The sequence below is a fragment of the Ambystoma mexicanum genome, chromosome 4p (genome assembly GCF_040938575.1).
Source record: "Ambystoma mexicanum isolate Mex_15411 chromosome 4p, UKY_AmexF1_1, whole genome shotgun sequence".
NCBI classification, from domain to species: domain Eukaryota; kingdom Metazoa; phylum Chordata; class Amphibia; order Caudata; family Ambystomatidae; genus Ambystoma; species Ambystoma mexicanum.
The window spans coordinates 1,208,106,758-1,208,131,147 of record NC_090927.1 but is presented as its reverse complement, the minus strand read 5'-3'; the positions used below and the strand labels follow the sequence as shown (position 1 = coordinate 1,208,131,147).

The 24,390-nt window shown below is 43.6% G+C and overlaps 1 protein-coding gene across 2 annotated transcripts in view; it reads left to right on the top strand.

The window, feature by feature from the left end:
• Positions 1 to 24,390, top strand: part of MRPS5 (mitochondrial ribosomal protein S5) — an 804,837-nt gene that overhangs the window by 90,912 nt on the left and 689,535 nt on the right. For both annotated transcript variants that reach the window (XM_069606860.1, XM_069606861.1), the window contains exon 2: positions 3,937 to 4,077. In XM_069606860.1, the coding sequence (XP_069462961.1) occupies positions 3,937 to 4,077 (141 nt within the window). The remainder of the gene's footprint in view (positions 1 to 3,936; positions 4,078 to 24,390) is intronic.

The window sequence follows — 24,390 nt, the reverse complement described above, 5'->3', positions numbered from 1 at the left end:
TTCATAACCAATTCATGCAAAGCAAAACGGAACTGGGCAACGGACGCTGCGCGAGACTATTTATACCCATGGTGACGTCAGCGCTGATAAGGAGGCCTTCGAGGGACACCGACTGGAGGGACATCGATGCGCAGTGCCCTCTACTGTGGAAAAAAAGTGGATTTATCAAAGATAAGGAATACGTCGGAGTAACATCCCACCCAAAGAACGTTATCAGTTTGGTAAGTAACTTGTTCTTCTCTATTTTGCGCAGACATACCCACACATGTGTGCACATGCACTCACCCACACATGCTTACTCGACTTTCTTTTTAATTGAGCCAAGTCCCTCGTCTGTGCTCGAGCTTCAGGTCCTCTTCCGCCCACAAAAGGATTGCGATTGACAGTTTTTCAACTCCCTTCGGCAGGGCCCATTTGTGGACATGAGAAGAGCATTTAAATAGACACCCTTATGGCCACGCGCAGGCTAGTCTCCCTTGCACCACCTAGTACCTGCTACGGCAGTGGCTCCTAGATGACGTCGCATCTAGGTAGAAATGTGAATGTCAGCATGTGCCACACTTAGATGGAATTCTCAACTCTAGCCTCCGTCACATCTAGACAGGATTATGAATGTTAACAGTTGCCACACTTTGACCTTGGCCTGCGTCGCATCCACATAGACATGTAAATGTTAGCATGTACCACACTTAAATGAAACTGTGAATGATGACGAGTGCCAGACTTGGATGGAATCATGATCACTGGCCTGCCTCACATCTAGACAGAATACTGAAGATTAGCAAGTGCCACACTCAGATGGAATAGTGAATCATAGCAAGCATCACACCTAGACACAATTGTAACCAAGCCACTAACAATTTCATCCCTCTGCATACACCTCTCAAACACTAACCAAACACAACCACAAGCCTAAAACGCAGCACTCTGCACAAACTTCACTACATTGCAACAACAAAACAACAAAACAAGCCACACATAGACTTGCACAACAGCACACGACGACTACCGACAGTAAAACACCCCAAGCCCAGACAACGGACCCACCGGGCTGAGGCTGCCAACAGCACATCACTGCTCTCTTGCACTTTTCCAGCTCATTCCCACTAACCCCCCCGCCCCTCTTTCTCCCTTTTTCAGAACCGCCAGAGCTGCAGGGGACCACTCCGGTGGTGATAGTGCACGGTACAAATATCCTTTAACATTAACATGACCATGTGCCCCATATAACAGCCTGCAGGGTCATGCTGAACTGTGTTGTGTACAGCGCCCCCAGGGGGCAGCACTGTGCATGACAGAGTATCCGTGACACCTATGCATAAGGGGGAGAGCTGCGCCCCTACGACCACCCTGCAGTTTTTTTTCTTGGAATCTTATGAGGCACTACAACCTTTGGCTCTCCATATATTTTGGCCTACAACCTTAGCCAGCATAGTCAATGGTGTCCAACAATGGGAGTCGTAGTCTAAAATATCTGAAGAACTACAGCTTGCAGACATCGGAGATGGAGAATGAAAATGGAGGAGGTAGGGGTACTCGGGGGTGGGGGAGGGTGGGGGGGTGGGGAGGGCAGGCAGGGGGGGGGATGTAAAATGGAAAAAGGCGGGCCCGGCTTAGGTTATGAAAGAAATCCTGCAGTGGATGAGAAAGAGATGCCCATCATATTGCAGAAAATGAAAGATTCATTGGCACTGATATTTTTTGAGAAATGTTCCTGATTCACAGTGTCAAAGAATGCGCACTATAGAAAAAAGCTAAAACAATCTGTAAAACACACCAACGTGTTTTTATGAGCAGGCATTATTAGACTTAAAGCTATAAGCAACTGATGCTCATAAGTCTATAGAGGCATACGCATTATAGGAGACCCGGCTGGCTCCATCAGGAACAGAGCACAGCTCTGCTGCTTGCCTCGACCTGAACACCACGTTATCAAACGCTGGATGACTGCACCATCCAAGGGTTGCCCTAAAACCTTTTACTATAGACACACCTGCTCTTTCATTCTGTGTGCACCTTGTGTTTGAATATTAGGTGGCTCAGCAAGTTGTGACTGTTGCTGAGATGTATAGGCAATCTGTTTAGCACTGCAGCTGTTGTAATCCCTGTGGCTTGTATAGTCCTTTTCTTTTTTTCTGAAGAAGTTAATCATACTCTGTTTCTATTGCAATTTCTTATGTTATCGGCTTGAGTTATTGCGCAAGTTGCCTCTCTTTTTTGCTAGTCGGGTTTATTGGAGAAGGTCCTAGTTTAGCATGTGAAAGTCAAATAAACCGCTTTCTGTTTTGGTGTAAAAACTGAAGATGGAACAGTTTACTGTACCCTTTGTACTGTGGAACCAGGAATCCATGGTAATCCTCAGCAAATCACTCAGTGTCTTTTTAACCTAACTACCACCAAACCGGTGATCACCCAGCAATGAGTCCATGCATTCTGTTCTATACAGAAAGTCCCACTCATTCATTGTTTTACTATAGTACTACTCCGTATATAATTAAAACACTAACCAGTTAATAATTGCACCCTGTTATTTGAACGTTCTGTGCTGACTAGTGGCAGCATCACTTTTGAGATGTGGTTCAGTCCCAAAAATAGTAACCGATTGATATTTTACGTTTGTTGGCACATGTTCAAAATGTATGTCTATTTGTAAAAGGCCGCATATGTTGGTTATTCTTTGGTAATGGTACCCATGACAGCCGTTTTCTACAGACATCCCAGATGGTAGGCCACACTAGAATTGCTTTTGGTTTACTCTGCTCAGCAATTTCACTCCCACACTTGGCATCTGAAGTATTGAAGTATCTCATTTAATTCATTTCTCATCCCTCATTAACAAATTTGCTCATGCTTGGGTGATAAAAATGTAAATTTAAAAGCGTAACTCTTTTTTGTGTTTTTACTTCGTAGCACTTATTGTAGTAAAGTTACATTTGTACGTACCACGGTACCAGTGTGCATGGCATTGAGCATGCATGTGTACTGGGCCTCTCAGGTTTAGGCAATGGTCCCACCTTCAGCTAGCTCTGGCTCTACAGCCTTTGAGATAAAAGGCTATCAATCTGTTGTAGTGCTGCTCTGCCATTAGCATCCACTTATTTGTGAAAAGTCTCAAGACAGCCTTTTCCGCTTCAACATTTCAGTAACAATAAAGCAATATTAGTAGCAGGAAATGTGGTTTCTTTTAAACTGTCTTTACAGATTGCACAATATGTGAACCAACTGCAATGGAATTGAATCTTTCTAAAATGTGCATTATTATAATCTTTTTAAATAAAATCTATCAATATGCATTGCTTTGCTCGCACGTTTCCCTGTGCCGAGCTGAACGGGTCAGTCACACTGTCATAGTTTTTGCCAGTCTCTCGTCTGGTCCGTATTGCAATGTCATGCTGCTCTGTATTTTAGGGTGTTTTGCGTGTACAACTGTTAATGCATACAGTTTCCCATTGGGTTGTGCGATGGCTCTGTCATCTCATTTTTGGTCTGTTCATAAGTTTAACCGTTCTTTGTCAACTTTAGACATGCCAGTTTTAAAATTCTATCTCGAGCACTTTCCGTTGCTTCCATGAGATATGTACGAGTCTTATTTTCATATCCATAAATAATTTGCGTATATTAAGTGGATAAACACAAACACACTGGTGTGTAATTGCCGTTGCCACTTGCAGGTGTCCCCCATCCCCCGCTACCTTTTTCCCGTGGTGCGGTGTGTGCACCGTCTAAATATGGCTTCCATGGTCGCCGCTTCCTATGAGCTAAAGGGACTTGGAGGTGATCATAAACTTTAAATATGAGGTTCAATGCCCTGACACCGAAGAGCTCAAGTAAAGCTCCTGGGCCAGGCACGCCTGAAAAACGGGGGAGGGTGTATGAATGACAGCAGGTTCCTATCTTTATTGATGTAATATCATTACTTTCTGTTTCCTGCTGCAGGCGGCGTGCCGTGCCCAGGGAATGCAAGCAGCACCTGTCAGTACTCCATCCTAGCCAGGACTCTGCAGACAAACTGTTCCATCTCCACACCTGGCAGCATTACAGTGCAGCCGTGCAGACAAGGCAGCTTCTTCAACAAGTGTAAGTGCAGTGAATTCTAAACATAGCCATGGGGATTTTGACTTCATTAATGTGAAATCATGGTGGTGGCTATTTTGATGATCCTTCTAACCACTTGCTTTTTCTGTCAAAAATGAAAACTACACGTCGTGCGCTGGATGTCACGTCTATCCCAAACATTACCTACTGTATCACTTTTTCTATGATTTGTTAAAACCGAATGTAGTTTGTCTTCTTAACCGGGTTGATAATGAGTTAAGCCGGTATTACCCAAATTGTTCGTTTACAATTGTTCGAATGAACAATTGACCAAATTTAAAGGGTCACAATTGACCTTTTCACAATTGACTGTGTATATATATATATATAATATATATATATATTAACTAGAAGGGTAAAGGTGCTGGGGAGGAGAAAGCTCTCCCACAAACACCTACCAAAAAATGCCCAAGCACACAAGACTTCAAATTGTGTTCAAAATTTCATTTTATTTATCCAAAAAGAGTGAACATAGTATAAAAAGCATACATAACAATACCTAAGCAGACCAGGTGTCATGCAGCACTCACCCACAGCGGGTGGAAAACGCCACGCGTTCCGCTCGACTCGCGAGCTTCCTCAGGCTAGTATGATTCCAAACGTTTGTCTCCTTGTGTTTTTATACCCTTGCACTGAAGGTGATTGGGTCTGCACAGCTGTGCAGCTTACATAACGTAAAAAAAGTTGACAGTTACATAACATGAAAAAAACCATAAGTTAATTGTTTAGAACTCTATGGTTCTGATTGCAACAAATCCGCCATTGTTCAGTGTGTAAATACATAGTTGCCCACATTTGTGAGTTGCCTAATTCCCCATTACTATACTGGGTGTATGCCAGCTGACGATAAGCCATAACAGCCTTTCACCTTCACTTGCTTTACAATGTTAAAGACACAAGTTGGGGATACCAGACATAAAAAGGATCAAGATGAAGAAACTGCATCAATTCTGTCAGAGAGAGATTTGGGTACCCTGCTATGTTTAGATGAACTACAAGGGAATACTGATATATGCACTGGATATACAGATACTGTAGACAATGATACATTGGCCGAACAGTTTGGAATCAACGCTAATGTGAGCTAATGTGAGCTGTTTCAGCAACTTTAGACCCAAATCGGTCTTTTGTCCGAACATTGAATGTAGTCCAATTGATATCTTTGAAAAACTGGTAATTAAGGATTTGAAAGAACTGTCAACCCTCAATTCTGATGCTATGAAATTGAAGAATCTGAAAACATCACAAGTCAGCGCCTTGGAAACACTGCGTAAAGACCATAATATTGTTATTCTACCATCGCATAAAGGAGGTAGCATAGTTATCATGGACAGTATCAACTATAACAAGGAACCATCAGACAACTGAGCAATACATCATGCTATGAAAAAGTTGACAGATCTATCCTTAATACCACTAATCAGGAATTCCACACTCTGTTACATATTTGGAAAGAACAGGATTTAATAAATGAGGATGAGTATTTCTATTTGAAGAACGTCCATCCCACTACTCCTCTCATTTATTTTAATCCCAAAATTCACAAGAGTCTTATAGATTCCCCTGGACGTCCTATTGTATCCTCGATAGGCAGCCTTTTGGAGAACACCTCGAGATTTTTAGACCATTTTCTCCAACCTTTTGTATTGAGTTTGAACTCATATATTCGAGACACTTCTGACTTGCTAACAAAGCTTAATGATGTTAATTGGGAATCTAATTTTCTTTTGGTTTCTCTAGATGTAGTCTCTCTTTACACTTCGATACACCATCAGTATGGGTTAAATGCATGTAAGCACTTTTTAGCGAGTAGATCTGTGAGCTATCGCCAACACAATCTCATGCTATTAGACATGTTGAGATTCTGCTTGGAACACAATTACTTCCTGTATGATAATGCTATCTATAGACAAATACAAGGCACGGCCATGGGGTCATGCATGGCACCATCCTATGCAAATTTATATATGGGATGGTGGGAAACGACAGTGGCATGGAGTGAGGAGATGGAAGAATTCACCAAACACATAGTGATGTGGTATCGTTTCATTGATGATCTGTTTCTAATATGGGACGGTACTGAAAATGAATTAGAAAAATACATCTCTATCTTGAATTGCAACCCATATAATCTGGAATTGACTAGTACTGTCAGCAGAAAAGAATTGGTCTTCTTAGATGTGTTTTTTAAAATAGAAGAAAACATGATAAAATCTACACTCTATAGAAAGGAAACTAGTTCCAACTCTACCCTCCATGCCAACAGTCATCATCCCACATCACTCAAAAAATCCATACCATATGGAGAATTCTTGAGAGCCAAACGTGTCTGTAGTCAGGAGAAAGATTTCCAGGAAGAAGCCAAAAATATCGGCAGAAGGTTCGTAAGCAGAGGATACTCTAAAAATACAGTGACAGAATGCTTTGAAAAAGCAGAAACTTTCTAGAAGTATTCTGTTCAAACCCAAAATTAAACCTAAAGATGAGAAAATCAGGTTCATAACAGGCTTCAACCAACAAGCCCAACAAATAAGAGTCATAATGCAAAAACATTGGAACATTCTGACCACCGATGGAGATCTGTGTAGAGTCTTAGAGATAAGACCGAGTGTTACTTTCCGCAGAGCCCCCACACTAAAAAACATCTTGGCGCCAAGTATGGTAGTGACTAAGAATGAATCGTCAAGTTGGCTCTTAGGAGAGAACAAAATGGGTTTCAGAAAATGTTGTAAATGTAAAATGTGTAATTTTGTATCCAAGAGACCATTTATTGGTGTTGATGGCAAACAATGGAAACACAAACATAGAATAACATGTCAAACGAAGTTTGTTGTGTATGCCATTATCTGTAGTTGTGGCCTGAACTATATAGGATCCACAATAGGCCCGCTCAAACTGCGCATCTTGCAACATTATAGGGCTATAAAAAATGGAGATCAAACCTATCCACTGGCAACACATTTTGCTGAACAACACAGCAATAATGTAAAAGAAATGAGTTTCCAGGGACTAGCCCATATACCACAACATAAAAGACTTGGCAATAGAGAACTCAAGTTACGTCAACTAGAAGCCAAGCTCATATGCAAATATGATACTCTGAAACCCAATGGTCTAAATATAGACTCAGAGATGTATGTGTTCCTATATGAATGAGGAATTAAACATTGATATCCAGGTGCTAATCTATATTAACCAACACACCTTGATATGTCCATCCATTCTGCATATATGATTATCACAAGTTTACAAACTTTTGTCTATAGTTATGATATCGATCTAGGTAGACCCTCCCTCTTATTGGCTATGTGTATTATATGAATCAACACACTTCGATATTCATTTAAATTTATGGATATCTGGATGTTTTACAGCCATACTTTTGCACTGAATAGGAACTCAGGTTTCAGCTTTTGTCTTATATTGTATTTTAATACATTAGTCACTTTGTTCGATATGGTGACTTTTCACCAATTGTGATATTGTTTTAATTTGTCATTTAGAATCAGACTGTCTATACCACAGATGCTCGCCCCGTGTAGTGAACACCATTGTTGTTTTTATATGGCCATACACTGGTATTGCCATGTTGCATTTATAGTGTGCATATATAGGGGGCCTTCACTTGAAGGCTTATTTTACTATACGGAAGCGGGCATTGTGGTTTCAGGGCAGCAGCAGCACACATTCGTTTTAGGGCATTTTATGCCACTAGCGGGAAGAGAGCAGCACCGGGAAGACATTTTTTCTATCACGGTGCAGCATTAAATTAAATAGGCGCACTAGCGCTTTTACTTGTGGTCACTTCCTTTAACATTGTAAAGCAAGTGAAGGTGAAAGGCTGTTATGGCTTATTGTCAGCTGGCATACACCCAGTATAGTAATGGGGAATTAGGCAACTCACAAATGTAGGCAACTATGTATTTACACACTGAACAATGGCGGATTTGTTGCAATCAGAACCATAGAGTTCTAAACAATTAACTGTTAAGGTTTTTTTCATGTTATGTAACTGTCAACTTATTTTACGTTATGTAAGCTGCACAGCTGTGCAGACCCAATCACCTTCAGTGCAAGGGTATAAAAACACAAGGAAACAAACGTTTGGAATCATACTAGCCTGAGGAAGCTCGCGAGTCGAGCGGAACGCGTGGCGTTTTCCACCCGCTGTGGGAGAGTGCTGCATGACACCTGGTCTGCTTAGGTATTGTTATGTATGCTTTTTATACTATGTTCACTCTTTTTGGATAAATAAAATTAAATTTTGAACACAATTTGAAGTCTTGTGTGCTTGGGCATTTTTTGGTAGGTGTTTGTGGGAGAGCTTTCTCCTCCCCAGCACCTTTACCCTTCTGTTTAACATATATTGAGTGTGGCCTGCTCTAGCCCGGTAGCACCAGCTCAGTAATGAGGCAGAGCGCAATTTGTTGGCTAGTCATCTGCTTTACTAAATATATATATATATATATATATATATATATATATATATATATATATATATATATATATATATATATATATTTAGGGTTTTGGGCAGGCTTGGGTTGGGTGGGGGTTCCCCCCCCCCCCGACATATATGTTACAATTGACCTTCACAATTCGGTCAATTGTGAAAAGGTCAATTGTCATTCGAACAGTTGTAATACGTACAATTCGTATACAACCGTTAAGCCAGTGGTCTTTGAGCTGTGGGTCTGGTCCCCCATAGGGAGAGGGGCAAAGGATTGCCGGTGGGGCACGATGCTCTTAAAAAATGGAGGACGGTCCATGCTTTCAATAGAAAATATTAGCTGGTATGGTATGGTATGGTGGGGTCTGTGACAACACAATTTTTAGCTAGGAGTGGAGGACTGTGCAACGTTTTGCCCGAAAATATGAAGAAACATTTTTTAATGTGCATTCGTCATTGAGGGAAAAAAAAAGATCTTCTAATACAGTTCAAGAGGCATTATGGGTTAGGGGGTGGCAGGGGCGTCCCCCTATTTGATTAAATGTAAAGCCGGAAGCCGGGGCAAAGAAGAAAAAAAAGAACCGAAAAAAAGAAAATGACCGTGCGATGGAAGTTCTGACCCATAATTGGGAGATGGAACTGACGCAGCAGGGACAGGGCCACGGAAAAAGGTGAGTGTGCGGGCGCAGTGTTTAGGGGTAAAGGGATGGCGGGTAGAGGGAATGCAGGCTGTCGATATTTCCGGCAGTTTCAAGCTTTTGACTTCGAGCTATTGCGCCCTGTTCTTTTGCACTTTGATTTGTTTCACATGGATCCGCTCGACAACACTATATTTTTACTCAAGGGGGCTCAGCATGCAAACTTTTGAATAGCACTGTGTTAAGGACTCACCTGCGACATGGGATCAACTTGCAACTGTGCAAGTTCCAATCCTGGTAGGGCTGACTAAACCCATCATCCATCTGAGCTCATACTGCAGTGTTTAGAAGCTTGGGGAATCCACCATGAAGTGCAAAATGAAAGTACTATGATATATTCATCTCATTATGTGACTATTCAAGTTGTTTAACTTTTTCCCGATATTATAACTATCTGATGTTAAGACTGCCTGCTGTCATTGCTTGGAATGACGGAGAAACAAGATGATTTCTAAGATCGCCCTCTATTAAACTTTGGAAATATTTTCAAGCAAGCAATAAATACATTTAAACTGAAAATTAATTCCCCCTTTAAAGACAGCCTGGGCATATACCATGCAGCCTGGATCATCCAGTATTCTGAATACCCCATGTTTTTCATCTGTCCTCTCGTTTTGAAGAAGCTTTACCGTTACCAGATTTTCAGTGGCTCTTGCATGGCTGTAGGTTTGATGAACTTCTACATAGAGAATCTGCCATAACCATCCCTCTTCACCTTGGTGTTTCTAACCTCTACCGTTCGACAGGGATTGGCATTCTCCCCTCTTGTTATGTTAATAAGATTTGTAGAGCGCGACCATTCGCCCAAGGGCATCGTGGCACTGAGAGGAGGGAGTTCTTTGAGGAAGAACAAACCGAAGGGAGAGAAGACCCTTTTCAGAAAAGAAATGTCTTTATCGCTTTCCTGAAGGCAAGATGATTAGTTAATTTCCTGATGAAAAATTGGAGTTTGTTCCATGCACTGGCAGTAGCCACAGAAAAGGCCCTACCTCCAATCCATGCCCGATGATAAGGTGGCACAATAAAAAGGTCCGCAGTAGCAGAGCGCAGCAATCGTGTAGGAACGTAGCACGTGAACTTAACTTGCAGAAACTGAGCTCCCAGGTTGTGCACAGCCAGGTGCACAATATACAGAGCCTTAAACCGGATACGTTGGCTTACAGGGAGCCAATGGAGGGGCCGTAGAACAGGAGAAATATGGACTCCATAAGGGGAGCCAGTAGCCACTCTTGCGGCCAGATTTTGTAGGCGCTGCAGTCTCTGAATAAGCCTCTCCGGTTGAGCCAGATATAAGGAGTTACAATAATCCAGGCGTGATAGTATAAGAGTTGCTACCACCCGCGGACAAAGAGGCTCAGGAATCGGAGGGGTAGTACTTTCTTTAGGACTCTAAGCTGAAAGTGGTCTGTTTGACAAACGGTAGTGATCTGACACTCTATCGAGAGAGAAGCTGATAGTGGCACAACCAGATTTTTCACCTTCTTAGTAGGAATGGGAAGGTTGCCAAAATATATAGGTCAGAAGGAGGACACCCTGAGTAAAGGGTCAGGGGGACACCCTACCACCAAGACCTCCGTCTTGTCTCCATTTAGTTTGAGCCAATTGTTGTTCATCCTTGAACGTTTACCCCCCATCCTCTGATCCAATGTATTCATTATTTTTTAGGAGGATTGTACAACTATGCAGAAGACGGATTAAGTCTGGCAAAAACCGCATCCTCTTCCCCTGCTCAGCCCTAGCATCCACCACCCACTAAACAATCACAAAATGTATGTTCATTAAAACCCACTCTGCAATGCACCATGCCACAGACCTTGCTCGTGACCTTACTACAACATCAAACCAGCGTTATCATGGACACTTGGTTGTCCTTGACCATCCACCAAAAAAATCCTCACCATCCTTGTTAACTCAGATTACAATATATTGCACTGAAACTCATCCATAAGTTGCCATTGATCTTCACCCACCATAAAACCTGCCTCAAACTAAAAAGACCACCTTAATGGAGAATGGAATGTTGCAGCCCTCATTGCAACAGCTTCACTCACACCAACAACTTCACTCACACCAACAACTTCTTGCTGTGTATGGAGGAGTGGGGGATCCAAATAGTTTTTACACCTACAAAGAAGACCAGCAAAACAGTAATCAAATCCTCCTCTCCTGTGACATTAAATAAGTTGCCTCACTTCAAAGGCAACACACTTGACCTAATATTTGCAGCATCCTTAAACTTCAAATCCCTACTCCACACACCCATGCGCTGGACTGTCCATGCAAAATAGCCTTCAAATCCACCACACACCCAAAACCTCTGAGGTTGCCCACCCCTCCCCAGAATGCATCACCACAAACTTCCCCATGAGTACAGTGGAATGAAAACTCACCTTTCTAGTATCCATCTCGGACTCCATACGTGAACATCCCTTTAAGCATACTGAACAACACCCTGAAGGATACAGTCGGCACTCACACTCTGTCTGTTACAGACTGTATTACCCAAATTGTTTGTTTACAATTGACCGAATTTAAAGGGTCACAATTGACCTTTTCACAATTGACCATATATATATATATATATATGGGTTTTGGGGGGTTTGGCATTGGGAGGGGGAGGTTGTGGGGGGTTTCCCTCCACATATATGTTCCAATTGACCTTCACAGTTCGGTCAATTGTAATTAGAACAGTTGTAAAACGAACAATTCCTATTCAACCTTACAGACGCAAGCCATCTGCTGTTTAGAAGAGCTGAACTGTAAACTAGGCATTCTCTGTTTTAGAGGGACTTTGTCATAAATATTAATGACAAAGGTCTTTGCTATTTTTAAGTCCCACTCTTGCAGGACCCAGATCACCACAGCCATAAACTCCTACTACACTCCGGCCATAACCAATGAAGTCAACAACAGAAAAGCACTCTTAAGGGTCGTCGGACACTGCACCAGTCCCATACACACACCAATCGCGCCTCCATCAAATGAAATGCATTGCCATCACTGACTTCTTAACTGACGCATTTAACACTGACATCACATTGACCATTACAAACAAATAGGACCTACCAAATGGACTACATTCAAGATGATAACCCAGGAAGGCCTAACCCCCATCCACCGCAATGCCACCTCATGCGAAGACAGCCTCCTTTCCTTCTCCCTACTACAATCCATCACTATGGCAGCCCTTACCACACTGCACCACATCAATGCTTCATTTCCTTGACTCTCTGAAAACTGGCCAAACCCTAGCCAGCTGGAAAAACTCCACACTTGACCTGACCATCTACCATACAATCACAGAGTTGGCCTCCATTGGCAAGATGGTTGGGGAAAACTCTTGCCTTCAATTCAACAAGCGAATGGGCAAACCTGATTTTCTGCAAGACTACTAATCACGTTTTCCTCTGAGATGACCACAATCCAGGTCATTGTCAAGTTATCTTCTCACCCCATATTGGCCTGTATGCAAAATCACACAGGTTTACCATTTACGGCAATCTCTCATTGAAGACCTTTCCCACCAAGAAAATGCACAGCCTAGAAGTTTTTGCTCCTCTGTAAAAACAACTTTCATCTCTACTTCTCACGCCCAGACTGTTGTCCATGCACTGAAAGGGGCCTTTGGGGGGGGGGGGGTCCCTCGCGATATGGAAACAAGGCAATAACCATACACGAAAGGATGCGCCAGACACGAGGTTAAAATTCCCAATGCTAGGGTTTATTGCCAGCAAAATAGTCCCAATTGGCCAATTATGGTCTCACGCCCCGCGACGTGTATTCTCTAGACCTCGAGGGACGCAAGAGAGCGAATTACGTACATCAGTTACATATATACAAAATGCATATCATACAATCAGCAATGACATGTTTAACACCCCCCTTTTATTGAGTTACTTTGAACTCGGGATGATGATGGACATTTCCGACGAGTATGACACTTTCGATGTCTATTCTAGTAACAATGTGCAATTTAGAAAGTGCGGAGGCATCTTCTAGTTGTTGAACAGAACACAGTGCTTCTGTTCTTGGAAGCAAGCTGCAGACGGGGGAAGAGTCACATTCCAAGCTTTGCTATCTATGAGGTGCTATTCGTGTCCTGGGAGCCGACACGCTCTAAAGGGTTTTGTGAAGGAGGGCCGTAAGAAGAGCATAATTCAAGCCTTTAGCTGCTTTATTCTAACATATTCTACCACAGTACCAGACTGGCTGGCAGCTGTGAAATGATTAAATGCCCTGCAGCTCTCCCTCAAGGCTACAGAGAGGGAGCGTGGGGATTCCTTTCTGGGCTGCTCATGAGGAGTTTCAACGAACTCCTCAACCCCGCGGCCTTGCCCTTTCATATTCAGACAACAGTGTTAAAAGTTGAGCAGAGTAAGCAGAATTTGCAAGAATTGCAAGCTGCAAAGCAGTTTAGACAGAAAGCAATGAGCAATGGTTAACAAGCAAAATGGCGATTCTTGCTACGTTTAAAATGGCTTCTTGTTGGTCAAGCATAGCAGTCTGTATTTCTATAATTCTGTGCATAAGACGGTTGGCATTCGGCCATCAAGATAAGTCTATCATCCAAATGAAGGGTATTCACTTTTCCAGATTGACAAACCCTCCTTTTGGCCGTATGCCAAGCGTCTTATTCATTCATTGTATCCTCCTCTGATGAGGATAAGTCTGGGGTATCTATGTCTGAACCTTTCATACTATCATAAGCATCATCTTCATCATTAATGTCTATAGCCATGAATTGTTTTACTGTTTTTGTTTCGTCAGTGTCTCTGTTATTTCGGCCATGCGTTTGTTTTCTTCTCCACACCATGTGCATACATCCCTTAGTACATCCCTCAGTTATCTCAGTGCAAACTATTGGTAGGCATTGTATGCAACAGCAACATGTTATGAATATACCAAGAACCACCATTAGTATCGAAATTAGCTTCCATCCCCAGGACCGCAATAGTCCCCAAACCCAGGACCCTATCCCCCAACCCCCTTCTTCAGTAGAGAGTATGGAACTTAGAACATGTAATTTCCGGATTGCTTTAAATATCGTAGGGGAGTAATCATCTATAAAGACACAACATGCAGTTTTTACGAGTTTGCAAACTCCCCCACGATCAACTAATATTATATCAAGAGACATTCTGTTTTGTAGTGGCATTAGCCTAATTCCTTTTTCTTCCAACGTCATGTTGTATAAGATATCCGTTGTTGTATCTATTGTATTTTTTAGTATTCTGGACAGTTTTCTTATATTATAGGAATTTTCTATTTGGGCCAAGAATGGTATAAACGATTTGGCTACATCCATTGCTATCATTCCACCTTCACTACTCCTTCGGGTTCTACCTTTTAATCGCCTCACTACTTCTGCAGTTTCTAAGAGGAACACTCCTGGGAATAGTAGACCCAAGTAACACGTACCTCCCCAGTTTCTAGGTAACCATGGATATGCTCTTTCCCCACATATGAAATAAACAGGGTCTCCTACATATACTGGTTCAACTTCATATTTCAAGACCACTGTATTCATGCACCCAGAGGAGGTACCTACTAGATAGGTCCCTTTTTTCTTTAAACATAACGGGACAGTTCTTGGGTGGTAATTAACCGCATAGGAAGGTGGCACAGCGTCTTTGTTCGCTTCTTCTCTCATGCGGAACGTCATTAATGATGTTTTTGCTGGCGGGGACAATCTATCCTGCCTATATTGTTTTATTTTTCGTGCATTTTTTCTCATGGGACCTGGTGAAAACACGCGAGCTTTGTGGAATATGGAACAACCCATAGGTCTCATGATCACTTCCTCAAATTCATTCATATTGGTCTCATCTAGCTGACCCGTATTACTCTTGTTCCATTTCCCAAAGAACATTGCACTCAATGATACTTCACATGAATAAACCAATGATAACGGTTGTACATACCAGCCTATCCCTTTCCCACCGTGCTGTGGTAAATGGGCACAAAACCAGCAATCTTTTTTCTTTAAAACCGCATGGGTCATGTTCATGATGAGTAACAATGTATTGTTGCCATATCCTTCTCTATGTCTTTCTTCCATTAGGGACAAAGTACCAGTGATTACATGAACCGGGCTTTCAGTAGTCACTTTTGGCAAGAGTGTTTCTAATGGGTGTGCTGACTCCATAAACCATAGCTTAATAGCTATTATTGTTGGTATTGCCATACTTAAGAAACACAGGACCAGTGTCCAAGTCAGTACATGATTTTTCTTTGCATGCGTTTTCCCTGAATTTACAGTCTCTAAAACTATGATTTCTTCAGCAATGGTGCAGGAGGAGGCTGAAACCGGTCTTGATTTGTTCTTCGTCCTTCTTCTTGCTGACAAAGTTCGTCGCAGATCTCTCTCGTTCCAAAAGTTCAATGAAAATGTCACAGTTCAATTCTGCCAGCCCTTTCACAGCCTAGATCAGTTATCCACTCCGAGCAAGATTAGTTGTTCTTTCTCCCACTGCTCAGACGATTTCTGAACAGTTCTTTATTGACAGAGTACTATGTGCATCCAGCTTGTCCCGCTCTGGCTTAGGATACATGTACTTTATTATAAGCGCACCGAGGAGCCATGAGTCTTGAATTGTCCGACTTGCACAACTCTCACACTTCTCTCCTCTACGCCCCTGGTTCCTACTTCGTCTGTGAGTGGAACCAAAGGCAAAAGAAAAGCACCAAAGATCTGTGGATCACTTTGCCTGTCGAGGCCGCAAATTATACCGTTTCACTCCTGGTATTGTATGATCCGTGAATAGTGCCGTTGCACTTCCAGTATCCGGCTCAGTGTCAGCCTGCGGCACAATGATGGGTAGCGATGAGCGCCGTGGCAATGATGTAGTTTCTTTCTCTGGCCTTGGTGCATTTACAAAAGGTGGTGGGCGCCAAAGGGGTACATGCGTTGTTTCTGCTCATGTTTGCAATGCAGAGTTTGTGTCGCTCGGCAGTGATGTTGTTTCTGCTGAGCAATGTTGGGGTACTTTTCGCCCTTCCTCCTTTTTGGCAGTTTCTCCAGGCTCTGGTTTCTGTTTCACTTCTCGCTCAGGCTGATGCTGTGGCAGTGGACTGGCGACAGTTTCTTTCTTTTCCAGGACTGTTGTCTCTTTCTGGTCGTCTGGATCAGGCAAAGTTTTCAGTGAAGCTGGGAACTTTTTGGCATGGGTAGCATGAATCTAGGCCTTGCGGCCGTCCACCCGTATGGCCGTCTGCGTCACCCGCAACACTTGATAGGGGCCGCGTCACCTGGGTGCTAATGATGTCTTCTGTTGAAAGTTTTTAATCAGGACCCAGCTTCTAGGCTCCAGCGCGTGCCCCGGTCCGGTGTATCGCACTGGTAACGCCTCCTGCACCTGCTGATGAATCAAACGCAACTTCTGCATTAAAAGGCCACAGTACGTGCTTAACGCAGGATGCTCGACCTCACATAATCTTTTGGGCTGCGGTGCGCACCATACTTTTGCCGGTCTCCCCATGATAGTTTCATAGGGAGAGAGCCCAGTTTTAGCCTGTACAGATGTGCGCATGCATAAAAGTGCTAGAGGTAACGCATCTACCCAACTCAACTTGCTTCCGGCACATATTTTTGCCATCTTGGCTTTTAGGAAGCCGTTATGTCTCTCAACAAGTCCGGAGGAACTCGGATGCCTGGAGCTGTGGAATCACTTGTCAATGTGCAGACCCGCACAGATCTGTAGTACTACTGCGCCCACAAAGTGTGGGCCGTTATCTGACCACAGGACCCGGGGCAGCCGGAACCGGGAGAAATACTCCTTCAACATTACTTTTGCAGTTGACATGGCAGTACATTCTTTTAAAGGATATGCCTCCACCCACTTGCTAAATACACAAATCACCACTAACCCATATTTGTAGTTCTGGCACCTTTCCATTTCTATGAAATCAAAATGGATCACCTCAAATGGCATAGAGGGTGGGCCAAAACTACCTACTGGAGTCACGGTTCCCTTCCCTACATTGTGTTGCAGGTACGTAATACAATTCTGCACTAGCCTTTCTGCATTCTTTTTTATGTGCTCATTTTTCCATACTGTGGATAAATGCTGTACCATCTTCTTCGCGCAAATGTGGGTAGGGCTATGCGCGATTGTAACCATTGCGGTTACGTAACAATTTGGCAACATCCAGTTCTTGGTCTCTTTGTCCACCCAACATCCTTCCAAATGTAACTCAGCAGAGCCCTCAGCCCACCCCTGAATCTCTTCGGTCGTGGCCTTAGCCTGCATTTCTTTGACTGTGGCAGCTCCATTCTGTATCATACAAGGTACTTCCTCAGTCTGTACTGTCATCATTTTATTTCCCAAATCAGTGGCTGTTTGTTTCGCAATCCTGTCTGCAAATGCGTTTCCCTCTCCCACTTTACATGTTACTTTTTTATGCGCCTCGCATTTCACTATAGCTAGGCGCTTTGGAAACGTGAGTGCAGACAACAATCGTACAATCAAAGGCCCATGCTGAATCCTGGCCCCATGTGATGTCAAGAAACCCCTCTCAGCCCATGGTCGACCAAAGTTATGAACCACCCCGAATGCGTACTGACTGTCAGTATATATGTTTACATTCAAATTTTCAGAGAGTTCACAGGCTCGGGTCAGTGCTATTATTTCTGCGGCTTGTGCCGAACTGTAGGGGATTCTTCTGCTTTCTACAACACTCTCTAGGGTAGTAATTGCATATGCGGCAGTTGATGTGCCATCAGGTAATTTAAAACAAGAGCCATCACAAAACAACTCTCCATCTGGCTCTTTCTGTGGGGTGTCGCTCAAATCAACTCTTCCCTTTGTCTCTTCTTCAGTGACCATTAAACAATCATGGGGTGGTGATTCATTGTCACCAATTTCTGCTATGGGCAGTGGCATTAATTCTGCAGGATTCAATGCGCTACACCTCATAATTTGGATGTGGCGTGCAAACAAGATGAGCTCATATCTTGTTAGTCTAGCAGAGGTGAGGTGTTTCGTTTGTGTTCTGTTTAATAGAACGTCTATCGCATGTGGCACCATCAGAATTAAAGTATGCCCCAATACCATTCCTTCCGTTTGTTTCACTGACGCAGCAGCCGCTGCAACAGAAAGCAAACATCGTGGTAGTGCGCGCTACAGGGTCCAGTGCGGAAGAATAATAACTGCATGGCCTATTTCTTCCACCTTGTTCCTGTGTCATAACCACCAATGCACATCCTTCACTCTCGCTCACAAATAGTCTAAATATTTTCTTGTAGTTTGGTGTGCCTTAAACTGGCGCAGAACATAAAGCCACTTACAACTGATCAAACGCTTTCTGACATTCTTCATCCCACTGCAAAGGCATCACTGCTTCCTTTTTTTAGTTAATTTTATCATCGGCTTCACAATCAATGCAAAATTACTGATCCACTGCCGACAATAAGAGGCCATGCCTATTACAGCTCTCACTCCTTTTTGAGTTTTTGGAATAGGCATACTAGAAATACTTTCTATGCGTTCTGGTGTTAATCTTCTCCCTTCTTTCGAAAGTAGGTAACCCAAATAAGACAATTCTGGAATTTCTTCAAACTTGCCTTATGACCATGGTTCGCTAGGTGTGTCAATAGTAATATAGTACTTTCTTTGCAGATCTCTTTTGTGTCAGCAGCTAGTAACAAGTCATCTATGTACTGCAAGAGTGCGCAACCTGTTGGTAGTTCTAGCATATCTAGCTGTTCCTTTAGTGCCCTGCTGTAAATGCTCGGGTTTTCTGTGTACCCTTGTGGAATGCGTGTGAATGTGAATGATCAACCTCCTAGAGTGAACGCGAACAGATATCTACTGCTTCTATCCACTGGAATGCTAAAGAACGCGTTCTTCAAATCAACTACACTAAAGTATTCTGCAGTGGCCGGTATCATTATCAGTATTGTTGTGACATCTGGGACCAAAGGGAATTGTGGGTCTACCACTTTGTTCAATGCGCGCAGATCAATTATGAAACAATATGGTACTTCATTGCCTCCTTTCTTGTAAACTGGAAGAATCGGGCTGTTGCACGTGCTACCTGCAATTTCTTCAACCACCCCCAATCTCACCAGGTCAGTAACAATACTCTTTAATCCCTTCTCAGCTTCAACAGAAATTTTATACTGGGGAATTTGTGGTAATGTAACACCTTCTTTCAAAGTTATTTTTGCTGGCTCTATTTTCAAACATCCTACATCGTTATCATGCATTGCCCACAGACGGGTGGGTACTCTTCTTAGCTCTTCTGGTAACGCTTCTGACATAAATTCCGTCACTGGTGCATCGTGAGGCCAAATCGTGAGGAACATCCCATCTGCCGTACAATGTATAACTGACCCCAATGTTCTCAACAAATTTAATCCTAGCAAGTTCTCCCCACAATTTTCTGTCAGAAGCAATGGACACTGTTCTGTAAATGGTCCTATTGTAATTGGGACAGCTTCGGACACGGGGTTAATTACTGGTGTACCTGCGAACCCTACAGAAACTTTCTTTTGCCCCGACACTGGGATCTCCGGAACCAAGTGGTGGTCCATCGAACACTTTTGTGCCCCTGTATCTACAAGGAAACGGTGCTCCTTATTCCCGACTCTCATTTCTACGTAGGGTCCACTCTGATTCACGGGAATAGACACTGGTTCCGACCCCTGCCGTGGGCTGTCCTATTGCGAAAATAACACATCGTCCGATGTGTAGTCACCGCTGCTGCTATAATACTTGTTTGGCTGTGTATCAAAAATATTCCCATTTCCCCCTCGGTGTCCTCCACTCTGATCATTTCTCTGTTGGCGCTGCCCGTCCTGATTTTGGTTCGGAACACTGGTTCAATGCCTGGTTCTGTTGAGCTTGGTTTTGACCATGGGATTGGTTTTGATTACCTCCATTTGTATATCCCTGCTGCTGCTGCATGCTATTTCTGCTTGGGCCATTTGACCCCTGATGTCCTCTATGAGGCCTTCTCTGGCCAAACCCACCTCTATTCTGTAGGTGCGGGCATTGCACTCGCCAGTGTCCTTCCTCTTTACAGTACGCACATTGATTTAATCCCAATGACACCCCGTGCATATTATTCAAATTTTCCCTGCCTTGTGCATTCCCTCTACCTCTATTGTATCCAATTACCTGCTGTAGTAACACCCCTACCATCGTTCGCATCGCTTCTTTTCTCATCTTCAATGGGTACCCATTACACATCTCACTTACTTCCTCCACTGACGTTCTTTTGTTCGACATCCATCGCATTGTTTCCCCCCACCCATGCCTGCAATCTTTATCACCTATTTGTCCCGGTGCCCGCAAATGCTTTGCACCACCTGGAAAAACTGTCGGCCTCGATTTTTGCATATACAACCTCGACGCCTCCTTCCTACCTTTCTTAATACACTCATGACTATATTCAGGTGTAGCAAACATTTCGGTATATCTATCTTCCATTTCATTTTTCAGTTCAATGAGTTTGTACACATGTTCTCTTACATCTTCATCTCTTTGCTCACTGCGTGCTAACTTATTCAAATCTAACAATCGTTGTGGCGGTAAATTCCCAATTAACTTTTTCCATTCTCCCACCAAAAATTCCCCCATGCATTCCAACACTACCTGTCTCTCGTTGCTTCTTCGGTACCCATATAATGAAGCCAATGCTGCCGTCCCATCATTTCCTTCTATGTACATTTCTGCCTCTTGCTGTAATCATACCTTTCTTTCTTTGCTGATCGCGCTGCGAGTTACCCGTCCAAATCCTGTTCCTTCAGCCCCGCCTCTCGCCTCCCCGGTCTCAATTTCGACTTCGGGAGGGGCGGATGGTGCTGAATCTGTCTCTGGAGCGGGAGGTGCGGATGGGACAAGTGACACAGGTGGCATCTGTGAAGGGCCTTCCTGGGTGCTGGGAAATTGCGCGTGTGCGGTCTACGCTTGTGGGAGAGCTCGAGCTGTGGGTGGGGCGTGGGTTAATGCTTGAGTGAGGGGGAAGTGCTTGGGCTGCGGGAGGGGGGTACGAGAGCTACTGGTTGGGCCTGCGGAGTCACTACTGGCGTGTTTGGTTTCGATCCTGGTTTTGGGCCTCGACCCGTATGGGTTAACAAATGTTCCATTAATTCGTCTGTGTAGTTCCCGCTGCAGTTATATTCCTTCTATGTTCATTTGCTCACGTCTCCCTTCCCGTCTTAGACTTGCCGTCCACTCCTCCTCCTCCTTTTCTTCTGCTACCTCAAGCTTCGATTTGTACCTACGCGCATGCTTCTCTCTACTCCTAAATCGGAGCATTGCTTCCCTCCTCCAATCTTTGATAGTCTCAAAAGCTGTGGGTCGCGCTTTTTCCCTTATCAACACCCTTTCTAGGTTATCTATCCTCGCAATCTCATAGCTCCATTAATCGGCCACTGATGGTCCTGTTGCTTTCTAGTTTGCCTATGCCATATTTCACAAAATATTATCGCACACACACCATATTTTGCATACATGTCATAAGCCGGCGTTCCCCCAGGCGGTGCACTTTGGCCATTTTCCAAGGACTGTCTACCGCAGCGGAAAAGCCCTGCTAAAGTGGACAGTACTCCAGGCATGTTTTTAACCTTCCCCTTGGTTAACCAACCTTACTCTGGATGTTTGAATTTGCAAAATCAAAACTCTACCAATAATCAGGGTTTCGTTTGAATCGGGGAATGACTCACTTGATCAAACAAGTTGCCTGTGTCCTGACGCAACCCCTCCCAACGTCGTGTCTGCGCTTCTCTGGCTTCTGCCTCGTTTCGGGACCCTCGCCTCCTTTGCCCTCTGGCCCGGTACGTCGATCAGGGATCAGATGTGTGAAGATCTGCGAAGGAATCGCTCCTCACTTCTACAGGGCGCCCCGTACACCTCTTGATCCCGGCTCGATCGTCCTGTCCTCGCCGTTCTTCCCCCTCTACCCTTTTACAATGTCTACAAAGGGGTAAGTGGGGGAGGGTCCCTATTCGGGCGCCATCTTGAAAGGGGCCCTTAGGGGTCCCTCGCGATATGGAAACAAGGCAATAACCATACACGAAATGATGCGCCAGACACAAGGTTAAAATTCCCAATGCTAGGGTTTATTGCAAGCAAAATAGTCCCAATGACATGTTTAACACCCCCCTTTTATTGAGTTACTTTGAACTCGGGATGATGATGGACATTTCCGACGAGTATGACAATTATGACACTTTCGATGTCTATTCTAGTAACCATGTGCAATTTAGAAAGTGCGGAGGCATCTTCTAGTTGTTGAACAGAACACGGTGCTTCTGTTCTTGGAAGCAAGCTGCACACGGGGGAAGAGTCACATTCCAAGCTTTGCTATCTATGAGGTGCTATTCGTGTCCTGGGAGCCGACACGCTCTAAAGAGCTTTGTGAAGGGGGGGGCCGTAATAAGAGCCTAATTCAAGCCTTTAGCTGCTTCATTCTAACATATTCTACCACAGTACGAGACTGGCTGGCAGCTGTGAAATGATTAAATGCCCTGCAGCTCTCCCTCAAGGCTACAGAGAGGGAGCGTGGGCATTCCTTTCTGGGCTGCTCATGAGGAGTGTCAACGAACTCCTCAGTCCGGCGGCCTTGCCCTTTCATATTCAGACAACAATGTTAACAGTTGAGCAGAGTAAGCAGAATTCGCAAGAATTGCAAGCTGCAAAGCAGTTTAGACAAAAAGCAATGAGCAATGGTTAACAAGAAAAATGGCGATTCTTGCTAAGTTTAAAATGGCTGCTTGTTGGTCAAGCATAGCAGTCTGTTTTTCTATAATTCTGTGCATAAGACGGTTGGCCTTCGGCCATCAAGATACGTCTATCATCCAAATGAAGGGTATTCACTTTTCCAGATTGAAAGCACTAGTCCACACCCATTTAGCAGCAACAGCCATTCCACAAACATCCCAGTGTTGCTACTGACTCACTGAAGAACATCCACCAAGTTACATCTCGCTCCTCACCGGCACAAAGACATTCAACTGCATAACTAAATCCTGACAAACCTGTATTTGCTACCCTTACAAAATGTCATCTCCATGGCAGCCTGGAATACTTTCAAGACAATGACAACTTGTGCCCAAGCCTACCTTGCAAAAATCCCCTAACCCTCTCTCATGGTTGTATTGCTACCTTTTCTCCTCATTCAAAAATTGTTACTATACATTCCATCCCTGCACTGCTCTCCCATCTGATCTGTGCTTATTATATAATCCCTTTGTGTAGATACACATGGGCATTACCGCCTGAAATGAGTAGGTTCTACCATTAATTTCCCAAAAGCACACTTTTCATTAATCGGCAGCCTTCCTGCTCTAGGTTCAAAAATTCAAAAATAAAATAGTTGGCAAGTGATGCGTCTGTATTTATGCTGCTACAAACTCAAATCCCCTCTCTCTGGGTTATGGGCGACCATGCACCTTTCTGCAATAGACTTAAAAGTTAATTTTCATGCTCTCTGATCTGTTTTGTTTGGTTTTGTGTCTTATCATTTGCTGGTGCCGGGAAACATGGTGTTGATGTGCAGAATAAAATACCTAACACACGTAGCATAACATGTCCCACTTGGAGGAGAGTGTGTTTCAAAACTAATAAAACCAAAATGTGTATGGAAGTTCTTGACCTAACATTTCTTAACGTGTTTAGGCAGCATGCCATTCCATCTATTTTCTTATAGAAGAGGCCTATCCATGTGCAAATGGGTCAGTTCAGTGCCAAGATATGGCAAGCCACCTATTTTCTTTTCCATCATTCACGTGTTCTTTTCAGCAGAGGTCATCGCAAACCTCCCTAACAGGGTCAAGTACTGTGCCCAATTTGGCCTGTTGGATCTTTGCCTGTCAGAATATGATGGATGGTACCTTTTTATATGTTGTATAATAACCTTATTAACTCAAGTTGTGGACTAGATCACTCATGTGGGGATTACTTTACTGCCAATCTTCATTACTCCTGCTCCTGGTCACCTTCTCCCATGAGGAACCAGTTACCTTTTTGCCACAAAGACCCATGCATAGTCTCCAGGAGGGAGAGGCAAGCTTGTAAGTATTGTGAAGAGGAAGAGTGGAACTGAGAGTAATGAAGAATTCTGGCAAGTAATCCCCCACATTACTGCCACATCCCTATTAATTGTGCTAGTACTTACGTGTGAGGTTTACCAATGCTTTTA